The 12,812-nt window shown below is 38.4% G+C and overlaps 1 protein-coding gene across 1 annotated transcript; it reads right to left on the reverse strand.

Moving 5' to 3' along the window:
- Window positions 1-4,766: 4,766 nt before the first annotated feature.
- On the reverse strand, window positions 4,767-12,792 carry LOC140307548 (cytosolic 5'-nucleotidase 1B). The gene is made up of 6 exons (XM_072386487.1): window positions 12,604-12,792; window positions 11,174-11,287; window positions 10,596-10,731; window positions 10,361-10,483; window positions 6,805-6,935; window positions 4,767-6,690 (listed from the first exon to the last, which is right to left on the reverse strand). Exons 1-6 carry the CDS (start codon window positions 12,637-12,639, stop codon window positions 6,445-6,447), a joined length of 786 nt encoding a protein of 261 aa, XP_072242588.1. The 5' UTR covers window positions 12,640-12,792; the 3' UTR covers window positions 4,767-6,444.
- Window positions 12,793-12,812: the final 20 nt, after the last annotated feature.

The following is a 12,812-nucleotide window of genomic DNA, read 5'->3' on the forward strand; positions in this document are numbered from 1 at the left end:
AGATAATAGTGCAGCGGATGAAAGTGAATGAGAAAATATCGTATGCTGAAGCTGCCAGGAGAGCGGGAAAGGAGAATGATAAGCAGAAGCATAGAGAGAAACAAGTGGTGACGGATGTTGGGCAAGAAATTGAAAAGAAAATGGTGGAGGAAAAAAAAAGATTGGTGACATTTGTAGCAGGGGTCATAAATGCGACTGCAGATTTTAAATCTAAAACCGAAAGAATACAAATCATAGTCAAAGCAGCAGTGCATCATCTGGGTATGAGAGGGATACGATGGGAAGAAGTGAGAGACGAGTTAAGTGTTCAGGCCAGTCAAGATTCATCATGTATTGGATAGTATTAATAATAATGATAATCCTTCAATGGAATGCAAGAAGTCGAATTGCTAATGGTCAGGAATTTAAACAATTCATATATAGTCAGCAGGAAAAACCAGACATATTGTGCATACAGGAATCATGGTTAAAACCAAATTTAGATTTTATTATCACAGGATACATGGCAGTCAGAAGGGACAGGGAAGAAGGGGTAGGAGGTGGGTGTGTCATGTTTGTTACAGAGGGCATTCCTTACAGGGTTATCGATATAGGAGTTGAGATGGAGACTATTATAATAGAAATATGGATAGGGAAGAGAAAGTTGGCAATAATACATTTTTATAACCCATGCAGGAAGTTGGATATAAAGAAACTGGAAGAAATGGGGGGCAAGAGCAATGGAAATACAGTGTGGTGTGGAGATTTTAATGCTCATAATACATTGTGGGGGAGTGAGAAAAATGACAGTAATGGAGAAATAGTAGAAGAAATGTTAGATGGACAGAATCTGGTTTGTGTGAATGATGGAAGAGGGACAAGGATAGATGTAAATACTGGGAAGGAGTCGGCTATAGACCTGACAATAGTGACGAATGTATTAGCACCACTGTGTGACTGGAATGTGTATCAAAAAGGGACCATAGGAAGTGATCACTACCCTATATATAATAAAATAAATATAGAGACAGTACAGGACAAGGAGAGAGTAGGGGGAAGATGGATCTTAGAAAAAGCAAATTGGATAGAGTTTACAAAGGAAAGTGAAAAAAATCTGGATCGGGTTAATGATAACATGGAGGTGGAAATGATGGAGAGGGACATAAAGCAGGGGATTATATCAGCAGCAAACAGATGTATACCTAAAAGTTCAGGGAGAAAGAAAAACAAGTTAGTACCATGGTGGGATGAAAAATGTAAACAAGCAATAAATAAAGAAATAAAGCGTTTAAATTAGTTAAAAGGTACCATAACTTTCAACACATGATTCAATATAAGCAAGCACAAGCAATGGTAAGGAAAACAATAAGACAAGCAAAGAGGTCGTATTGGAGGAAATTTTGTGGATCGATTGGGAGCAAAACTAAGATAGGAGAAGTATGGGGAATGTTGAGGAAAATGGGTGGGGATAGGAAGGATTGGACTTATCCAGTCCTGAGTTCTGGAGAGGAAGTGGCTATAACTAATAAAGAAAAGGCGGAATTAATGGTTAAAACTTTTGTTGCGGTGCACAGTTCAAATAATTTAACTGAGGAGGGAAGAAATGGAAGGAAGAAAAAGAGAGACGAAAACAGGGAGGTGTTAATAAGAAAAGAAAGTAGAGAAAACGAAATAGATGTACCATTTACAATTAGAGAAATGAAACGAGCAATAGAGAATACAAGAAGGAGTGCGCCAGGCAAAGATGGGATATGTTACACTATGATCAAACATTTAAGTGAGGGGGGATTAACAAAGATATTAACATTATTCAATAAAGTCTGGAAAGAGGGGAAAGTACCACCAAGTTGGAAGGAGGCAATAATAGTACCAATTAGGAAGCCGGGGAAAGATCATAGTAAGACAATAAATTACAGGCCCATAGCACTAACATCACATATAGGTAAGATAATGGAAAGAATGATAAATGAAAGAATGATGTATTATATAGAAATAAGGGGATTGGTAACTAGACATCAGAGTGGGTTTAGAAGAGGTCGGAGCACTATTGATCCAGTAGTATGCATTGAAGATGATATAAGAAAAGCACAAGTAAATAAAGAAACAGTGGCAGCAGTGTTTTTTTATGTGGAAAAGGCATATGACATGTTGTGGAGAGAGGGATTGCTAATTAAAATGCATCGAATGGGAATTGAGGGAAACATGTTTAACTGGACTATGGATTTTTTAAATGAAAGAGTTATACAAGTTAAAATAGGGTCGGAGGTGTCAGAGAGCTATGTGGTAGAGAATGGCACACCGCAGGGGAGTGTGATAAGTCCAACGCTATTTACAATAATGATAAACGATATATTCGACAGTATACCAGCAGGAATGGGAAGATCTTTGTTTGCAGATGATGGGGCATTATGGAAGAGGGGAGGCAACATAGATCACATAGTTAAGAAACTACAGGAAGGGATAGATCAAGTGGAGAAATGTGGAGAAGAGTGGGGTTTTAAAGTTTCAGTGGAGAAAAGTAAAGTAATGTTCTTCTCAAAAAAGAAAATTAGTGAAAATAAAAAGTTAAACTTGTACAGAAAGAACTTAGAGAGAGTAAGCAGCTTTCGATTCTTAGGAATGATAATGGATTCTAGATTAACATGGAGGGAGCATGTGAAGGGAATTGTAGAGAGAAGTAAGAAAGTATTGAATATTATGAGGTGTTTGGCTGGGTTAGAGTGGGGTGCGGATTTTACAGCATTAAAATATATATACATCGCATTAATAAGGTCTAGAATAGATAACGGTTGTGTGGGATATGGATCGGCAGCAAAATCAGTACTCTCGCAAATAGATATAATTCAAGCCAGAGCATTAAGAACTTGTCTCGGAGCAATAAAAACAGCACCAATATGTTCACTACAGGTTGAAGCAGGAGAAATGCCACTAGGGCTCAGAAGAAAACAGCTAATAGCCAACTACTGGATAAATTTAAAAGGACACAAAGAAGAACATCCAGCAAAGAGAGTTCTGGAGATGTGCTGGGAAAAGGGGAAGGAGGAAAAAACGAGTTTTGGGTGGGTCAGTGAGGGTTTAGCAGAACAACTAAAAATACAACATGTGGAATTCAGCCCAACAGTTCTTTGGACAACAATACCAAAATTGATGCTACAAGAAACAAATGTAGACTTAAACATGTGGAACATCAAGGAAAGAAATAAAACAGCAGATCTAGTGCAGGAATTTTATAACTATGTGGAGGAAAAATATGGAGAATATGTGTATATATATACAGATGGGTCCAAAGAACAGGCAACAGGAGTAACAGCAGCAGCAATGGTGGTTCCCATTTATAATAAGACAATTTCAAAAAGAACATGAGATCATTTAAGTATATATGCAGTAGAATTATGTGCAATATTGATAGCAATTGAATGGATGGAGGGGGTGAGGGATAGGAGAATAGTTATATGTAGCGATTCATTTTCATCACTCTTAAGTATTAAAAGCGGAACAGCAAAAACACATCAGGAAATTTTATATGAAATACAGTTAAAAACATCCAGGTTAATGCAACAGGGGAGGGAAATAGTGTTCATGTGGGTACCAGCTCATGTAGGAATAAATGGAAATGAAAAAGCAGACAAAGCTGCTAAGGATGCAGTAAAGAAACAGGTGGTGGAAATGAAAGTAAAATTATCAAAAACAGAAGGGAAAAGTTTAGTATGGAAAGAAATAAACAATCAGTGGAATCAATATTGGAAGAATCAGGAAAAAGGAAGACATTTATATAAATTACAAAGTGTAGTAGGCGAGGCAGGGTGTTATGGACAGAACAGAACAGAACAAGTAATTATTAGCAGGATAAGAATAGGTCATTGTAAACTGAATAATACACTTAAGATAATGGGGAAACATCCAACTGGGCAGTGTAGCTGTGGGGAGAAAGAAACAGTGGAACATGTGTTGATAGCATGTCCCAGATATGGAAGGGAGAGGGAAATAATGAAGATAGGGCTGCAGAGGGCAGGAATAACAGAATATAATTTGAAAAACATAGTAAAATCTGCTAAGTCTAAGGAAGGGAGGAGAATAACAATAAGATTCTTGGTAAATACTGGAATAATTAAAAGAATATAGAAAAGAAGAAATAAGAAGGAAAAAAGAGAGAAATTTAGTCCAGTAGATGGCGGCATATGCAACACCAAGGATGCCAGCTGCCATTAAACATCAAAGAAGAAGAAGAAGAAGATCATGTCACTCTGGTCAAATAGTTTTCAATCTTTTATAGAGGTACCATCATTTTTGTCCAGCCCTATTTAATTTTTTTTTTAAATAATTATGTTAATCAACATTTCAAAAGTAATGGCTGATTTTGATTATTTAATTTTCAATGAATTTTTATTTATTGTTACTTTTGTAGGTTTCAAGTGCTTTCAGTGAGAATTGTGGGTTTTTCCTTCTTTAACTGAGGGGTACCAACAATTTTGTCCACGTGTGTATATGTGTGTATATATATATATATATATTAAAGTTTTGGAAGAAAATTATGGCATGTCGTTCAGGAAATTAATCTTTTAATATATTGAATGAAACTTGACTGACGTCAGACTTAACGGAAGTGCCTGCGGCCATCTTGTCATAATTCTTACATTCTTTCTAATTGGTTGGAACTGGAACATTCTTTTAACCGGGACATTCAACAAGGTTGTCTTTTGAAATGTTGTTAGTGCAGTGATTTAAAGTCATTTTGTGGCAGAAAATGTGTTAGGTTACAAAGAAGGAGCTGTGACCACTTTGTGTATCTGCATATTATGACCGTTTAATCCAGAGAAAAGCAGACGGTTTTGCACTACCGCTCCGTGGGCAGAAATCACATTCTGGCAGACAATCTCTTTTTGGCACGACACTGGCTTACTTTCACCCCGGTTATACCTCTTAAGACAAAAGACATCAAGTATCAACATTAAGTAAAGAAAAGATCCTCCTGATCTAGCTTTACTGGTCACACTGAGTCTGATCTTGTGTTGATAATTTTCCACTTAGTATTTTCTACATTTGAATTTTGCATTCCAAGACCACATAATCCTCTTTCTTGCTTTACTTCAGGGAGAGTGTTCAACGTTGAAGTAAATCTCAACCTTAGTCGGTCTGTCCTCAGCTCTTACTGGCTGAGACTCTCTGCTGCCTCCTGTTGATCACTGTTCAACATCACAGCAACAAAAACATGTAGCACACGAGCCAATTAAAAACAATGAAGATTTCAAAGGTGGGGAAAAAAATTCAATAACCTAATCAAATTACTTAACTAATACATTACTTTGCGAAAGGTTTTACTGAAACTTTAACAGTATACAATAGCCAAATAGACTGATTAGATTAAATGAGTGACTGACATTGTTGATATGAGAAGGAGAAAGTGTTTTTACCAGACTTGTGACCTGCTGAATCTGATTGAATTAATGCTGTCAAAATGTGGATCAAGATGGAATTTATTCATTACTGTTGGCCACAGTTATTACCAGAGACTTGTTCATCATTTAAATTGTGGATTTATTTATTCCCCAATCTCTATGAAAAAAAAATAAAACTGCTTTGAAAAACCCATTAGCACAATAAAACAATGATAACTGATGATAAGTTTACCCATTTTACCTTGGTATAAAGGGGTAGGCATTAACCAGATAGCCAGAGCCTACCTCACGGTGGAGAAAAAAACCAAAACAAGAAACACTGGACAAACTAGTTCTGTTAAACACTAATTAGGCCAGTAGGTGAAGTTTAAAAAAAAAAATCTATTTAAGAAATATTCTTAAACAACAAAGCGGATGTCAGTAAAGCAACACAAGGAATTATATAAAGTCATCCCTGCTGTCCCAACATGTACACATATGTACAAATTTGAGACGCAGTAATTTAGGCATTAACAAATAATATTGTAAAAGTGTCTTAATGTCACATAAAATAGTTATCTTTATTTAAAAAAAAAACCAAGTCACCTGGAAAACATGTTTCCATTTGATATTTTCAAGAAGTTAAATTTACACAGTGTTTATATTCAATATGTGTATATTTTACAGTTTAAATTTTTTATAACCAACGTTTGACTCATAAACAGTGTTTATCAGGGACAAAGAGGGTTGGTTAATGGTTTGGCCATATGTTCTTTTACCTGAAAGAGGCAGATTTTTCCTATAAATTTATTTGTTCATTCATTGTTAGATAATACTTGGTTATAGTTAGAAAACATAACTTGCATAACCTGCGCATTTCTCACAAACCATCACCATGTCACATGGTGCCAGAGAGGGCTAAGGGCATTTTCTTGGGACAGGGCTGTTACTGGAAGACTTTTAGTGGGCTTCACTGGTTCTTTAAGGCTGAAAGAAATTATTAATTAAAACTGGTGCTAAACATTAAGTTCAATTTGAGGATTCGGCAACTTGTTTCAAAGACTAATTGTGATCACTAATTGTGATGACATCAGTCCTGTAGGCCACTGAAGCTTTCACTAAGCAGAAAGTGAGGTTGGAGCAAGGAAAGGATGGGACCACGTGGTGCCCCGGCGAGGCAGTATGCCTCATCCACACTGACGCCGTGGGATCGCAATGCCCTCAGGCTGTCACCACAGCTTTCCCTGCCGCCGTGCGATGTGACAACGGTGATCCAGAGAGGGCTGTCAAACATACCAAAACGCTGCCGCATCTTGCCTAGTTGAGCTGAGAAGCTCTGCAGAGGAAAAACATTAAATGTCCTTTAAACCTAAGTTCATGTTCACAGCTTTATACGCATCCTCAGCAACACAAGAGTGAAGATGAAATGTTTGCACATTGTAATTTGTACCTGAGCAGCTTGTCGGCTCAGCAATGTTAGGCTGGCATCGGACTGACTGAAAGCATCCCCACACAACAAAACTCTGAGCTGTTCTGATGGACAGGAAGCTGAGTTTTCATCCAGTAGTGCTGAGAGAACACCTGGACCCATGACAAAGAAGATGTTATGTATATATAAATATAAATATATTATCAGTTACCAAAACATGCTGAAATGTAGTTGAACTGTGACCAAAACAATGTCTGAGACTTTGAAACCAAAAGAAATAAAAAATAAAAAAACAAGGAATGAAATAATTAAAATTTAATGAAATGTCGCATAATCATTTGCAATGGAATGAATTGTAAATTTTCACAGACACCCATGACACCCAAAGATTGACTGATGATGATTTTTGTGATCAAGGCAGGAATGTTGCATCAAATAAATTTGTAATGCACTTACAGTGGGGAGAACAAGTATTTGATACGCTGCTGATTTTGCAGGAAATAAGTATTTGAAACCTTACCAAACAGTATGAATTCTGGCTCTCACAGACCTGTTAGTTGTTCTTTAAGAGGCCCTCCTGTTCTCCACTTGTTACCTGTATTACCTGCACCTGTTTGAACTAAGTAGAATAAGAAGACACCTGTCCACAGTCACACACAAACAAACTCCAACCTCACCACAATGGCCAAGACCAGAGAGCTGTGCAAGGACATCAGGGACAAAATTATAGCCCTGCACAAGGTTCATGAGAAGACAACTGTAGGTGCAATAATCAGAAAATGGAAGAAGACAAAGATAACAGTCAACCTCCCTCAGTCTGGAGCTCCCTGCAAGATCTCACCTCGTGGGGTTACAATGATCGTGAGGAAGGTAAGGGAACAGCCCAAAACTACTCGGCAGGACCTGGTCAATGACCTTCAGCAAGCTGGAACCCCTGTTTCCAAAAAAACTATTAGTAATACATTGCGCCGTCATGGTTTAAAATGATGCAGAGCACGCAAGGTCCCCCTGCTTAAGCCAGCACATATCCAGGCCCGTCTGAAGTTTACCTATGACCATATAGATGATCCAGATGAGGTGTGGGAAAAGGTCATGTGGTCAGATGAGACGAAAATAGAGCTTTTTGGTCTAAACTCCACTCGCCGTGTTTGAAGGAAAAAGAAGGAAAAGTACAAACCCAAGAACACCATCCCTACAGTGAAACACGGAGGTGGAAGCATCATGGTTTGGGGATGCTTTTCTGCAAAGGGGACAGGGTAACTGCACAGCATTGAGGGGAGGATGGCTGGAGCCATGTATCGCGCGATATTGGCCAACAACCTCCGTCGCTCAGTAAGAGCACTGAAGATGGGTCGCGGTTGGGTCTTTCAACATGACAATGACCTGAAGCAGACCGCCCGGGCAACTAAGGAGTGGCTCCGTAAGAGGCATTTCCAGGTCCTGGAGTGGCCTAGCCAGTCTCCAGATCTGAACCCAACTGGAAAATCTCTGGAGAAACCTGAAACTCTGTTGCTCAGCGACAGCCTAGAAACTTCCAAGGATCTGGAGAAGATCTGTATGGAGGAGTGTGTCAAAATCCCTGCTGCAGTGTGTGCAAGCCTTGTAAAGAACTACAGGAAACGTCTGACTTCTGTAATTGCAAACAAAGGTTTCTGTACCAAGTATTAAGTTTAATTTTTCTGATTTATCAAATACTTATTTCCTGCAATAAAATGCAAATTAATTATTTAAAAAATCATTCAGTGTGATTTTCTGGATTTTGTTTTTAGATTCCGTCACTCACACTTGAAGAGCCTATGATTAAAAATTACAGACTTCTACATGCATTGCAAGTGTGAAAACCAGCAAAATCGGCAGCATATCAAATACTTGTTCTCCCCACTGTACCTAAATGGCTCTTTGAGTCAGACTGAAACAAACATATTGAATGTTTAAAAAAGTATATAAAAGAAAATGAGGAAAGCTGGAGGAAGCCATGATTCCTTCAGAGGAATAGATATTTGTTAACAGGATATATTCTAGTGTCTAAGAAAGAGATTTGCTTTCACTTTGTCCACACAAAACATGAAAGGACCACATGTCACAACAGTGACAACACAAACTGAACATTAACTCTTAACTGAACCAGTGTAAATTAATATAAATGATCTGTGCAATTGAATCAATTAGCTAAAAACTGCTGTAGCAAATAGGAAACAAAAACATTAGCCAAAGTTCTCCATCACTTTTCCATCTGAAAGTACTGCTGGTGGTGAGTTTAGTGTTCATATTGCAAAACATGTCATAGCTTTGTTCTTTGGTCCTCATGCCCCTCCACACCTCCTTGGTATTATTGTTCTCCAGCTGTCTCTCTACCTTTTTCTTGTACTCCACCTTAGCTCGACGTAGTGTCTTTTTAAGCTCCTGTTGTACATTTCTCCATCCCTATTCTGGAACACCCTCTTTTTCTGGTTCAGGAGGTCTTTGATGTCACTTGTGATCCATGGTTTATTATGAGGATAGCACCTTACAGTTCTCACGGGAATCACAGTGTCCCTACAGAAGTTAATGTAGTCAGTGATTGTACTGACCCTCCTGTCCATGAAGTCGTCCCAGTAGAGGTGTGTGTAGAATTCCCTCCGTTAGCTCTCCTATAGCTGCAAGTAGCCACGTAACAGTAGCTATGTGCTAACAGAGCAACAGTACGCGTTCGTTCATTCATTCGTCTTATAGTATTGGTGAAATAAAGACAGATAATGCCTTATTTAGAGACTGCATCGTCTAAGCCCCGTTCACTCCGTTATATGGATATATGCCGATTGCAAGTTATCTAAATATTTTCCGAATGACGCCGGCTTTCGCCAAACTGTTCTCGGTGAGTAGATAAACGTATTTCATGCCAGAAATAAGGTCTAGGTTTAAAAACACTGGAGTTCCCCTTTAAACGTTCTTGAAATTACAATTACAATGGTAAAAAATTGTCCCAGGTCTATCTGACATCAACATTTATCAGAAAATCAAACCCAGCTTTATTTTTGGAATGTTTTTTTTGTTACTTTCCAAAGGTCTGAGATCACTATTGAGTAAAGAGTGAAGGCCATATGGCTCAAAAAGTAACATTTCAGTTTTGTTTTTTTTGCTCATTCGGGTCAAGAAAACTTAGAGTCATCCACATCGCAGATTGTCATCAAGGCTGTGGCCATCAATGTTGTAGGATTGTAGATAGGTTCTAATACCCTTGTAGCATGGCCCAATAAATTCCAGGCTTCACTGGGTAGACATAACATTATTTACACAAACTCTGAAGAAGTTCCTGCGGTCTGAAAGTTAGCTCCATTCTGCAACATGGTAACATAGATCTGTTAAGGTTTAAATCTGTGATTCCCAGACTGATTGCTACTGTACCCTGGTCTTTAAAGACTGCGTTACATACTATAACAAGCTAATATTTCAAACTGTTCAGCATATTACTTCCACTGAAACTAAATAAGCTCTGAGATCTGGCAGTCACTGGTAGCAAAACCTCAAAGTAAATATCAATGTTACCACAGTGTAAATACATGGAAAAGAAAAAAAACGAGAAAAAAATCATTCGAACCTTTCTGTGACACCTGTAATGCTTCGTTTCTATCCGTCGACAGAAAAAGCTGCACGCTATTTTTCAAGAGACTCTCTGTGAAATCCTCCTCGTTGCAAAAACAAAACCTGCTAACTTCAAGACCTGCAACAGAGCGGCGACAACATCACGATAGAAAGTCAGCAAAAACACAGATACACAAAGTCAGGGTACCTTTAGACTGTGTACCATCTCCAGCGGTTTGATGTCAGATTACCGTGATGTTTGGTGCTGTTGATTATGCATAAGATCTGCTGCTGCTGATGGCGGTCTGTGGTAATCAGGACGATGTCAAACAGCAGAGATTCTGCAGGATTTTCCTCTAGCAGACGTTCATTTACTTTCTGCATTGACTGAAAAGGAAATGGGGATAATATTTAAATATTGTCTACTCTTATTCTAGTTCATTATTATCTATCACTACTTTTTGAGTTGTCTTCTGTGTCTGTGGCTCTGAGCGCCAATAACATCAGCTCCTACTGAGAACATAAATCCATAAAAGCTGACACACCTAGTTTAATTAAAATAATGCTTTGAGCAAGAATTATTCAAACAGGACCAAAAAAATGTTTGTTGGGGACCATTTCCCAGGTGTCTACTAATCCAGATTTGATGCTCAAATGATAATTTAGAGCAGCAGTATGGTGCATTAGAGTTTGAGTCAAAATAAAGTGTGTGTTCTCCATCAAGTACAAAGTTGTGACTTGTTGATGAGTTTTAAAAGTTTATGAACTAGGTATATTTTTAGATTTAAACTTGAAATATTTCATTAATTACAGCTGGTCATGTTCTAACCCTTAACAGTGGAAAAGCCACGCTTTCTCCGTAGACACCGTCATCATCCTCAGCTCTTGAATTAAAAACTGCACGAGATGTTACTGCCACAACCACCGCACGGTTAGCATCTTTCTGCAGAGGGGACAAAGACAGGCGAGGAGAAATTAGGGAGGTTGGGGAGCGCTGTCCCCAGCTGTCATTGGGCGAGAAGCACGGTACACCCTGGTTAGTCCATCACAGCTCCACATAGAAACAAACGAGATGAACAACCATGCATGTTCATACTCACTCCTAGGGACAATTTAGGGTGACGCCAATTAACCCAACATGCATGTTTGGGCAGTGGGAGAAAGCCGGAGTACCCACACATACACGGACGACGTTGAAGTTGGCTTCCGATTCGTCAGCCTCCAATTCGGCACTTAAGGGGAAATAAACTTAAATAAACTGTTTGTCCACCGTATGACTGTTTTTCTGTTTAACTTCTTGATGTGAAAACTTTTTAGACATTTTAGGTAATACATCAGCTTTGCCTGACACCAACTATTGTATCTGTGTAACTTTTATACTATTTGTAAAAATGCAGGGGAGATTTCATAGTTTTTATTTTATACAAAGACCACATTAGACTAGGTACAGATACAAGGTTTCACAAATCAGAGACTGTGTTTTTATGTATCTTTAGAGGGTCTATATTAATCCAGTCCAGATTTGAGAGTTCTAGGCAAAGTGGTTTTGGATCTGGACCTGGTCTAATGTGGCCGATATGCTGAAAAAAATGCTGAAATGTAATAAATGTTTCACAAATCAGAGACTGTGTTTTAAAAAATGTTTAGCCTTTGGATGATAATCTAGTCCAGATTTGAGAAGTCTGGATACAGTGGTTTTGGATGTGTACCTAGTCTAATGTGGTCTTTGTCGCACTTATTGCACTGCACGATAAATTAATTTCCCCTCAACTTTCCCCTGAAGTGCCGAATCGGAGGCTGGCGAATCATGCAAACTCATGGGAATCGGACCAGCAACCTTCTTTTCAGGATACTTTTGCGAATTATATCAATGATAATTATATGCTATATCGTTACTTTATACACACGCGCCATAAATTTAGCATAAATCAAAGCCATTATTAAAAGAGTGGGTCAGCTTCGGTTTCCAAGCGGGACATTTGGGTTTAAATTGAAGCGGAAAAGTGGGTGGCAAAATAATCATTTGAATGCCGGAATTATCAGAATATAATGATGTATTGATGAGTAATATTACAACGATTCCACTTAGAAAAAAATGGAAGATTGGGTTAAAATAATGGTTATTTGAATGCAGTCTGGTGAGAAGAATGAGGTGGGAGGTTTTGCGGTCGTTTGACATTCTGATTTTAAGAAAGAGCTTGTCTGGATTAGATTTAAGAAAATCTGGATTAGATTTAATCTAATCCAGGTGGGTCTTACCTGTTTTACATCAGTGTTCTGGACTATGGATACCATGTCTGCTATCGATAGGGTTTCACAACTGCTTCTACAGACCTACACAGTCACAAATGCGTCAAAGTTGTTTCACATTGGAGAAGGGTTATTTTGATTCCGCCTGACCTGAACTTTGACGTTCACTTTAAGAGTTCCGCGTGATTGCGTCACTTCCGTTTTGAACAGCCACTGAT

This window comes from Leuresthes tenuis, unplaced genomic scaffold, assembly GCF_036924035.1.
Source record: "Leuresthes tenuis unplaced genomic scaffold, fLeuTen1.0.hap1 SCAF_5, whole genome shotgun sequence".
NCBI classification, from domain to species: Eukaryota; Metazoa; Chordata; class Actinopteri; order Atheriniformes; family Atherinopsidae; genus Leuresthes; species Leuresthes tenuis.

What these genes read in the sequence shown, in the direction of transcription:
- LOC140307548 (XM_072386487.1), bottom strand. Translation starts at nt 12,639, where the DNA reads ATGGTATCCATAGTCCAGAACACTGATGTAAAACAG. An exon ending in AGAACACTGATGTAAAACAG is followed by an intron (nt 11,288 to 12,603) that starts GTAAGACCCACC and finishes TCCCCTCTGCAG; the next exon opens with AAAGATGCTAACCGTGCGGT. An exon ending in CAACAGCACCAAACATCACG is followed by an intron (nt 10,484 to 10,595) that starts GTAATCTGACAT and finishes GCTCTGTTGCAG; the next exon opens with GTCTTGAAGTTAGCAGGTTT.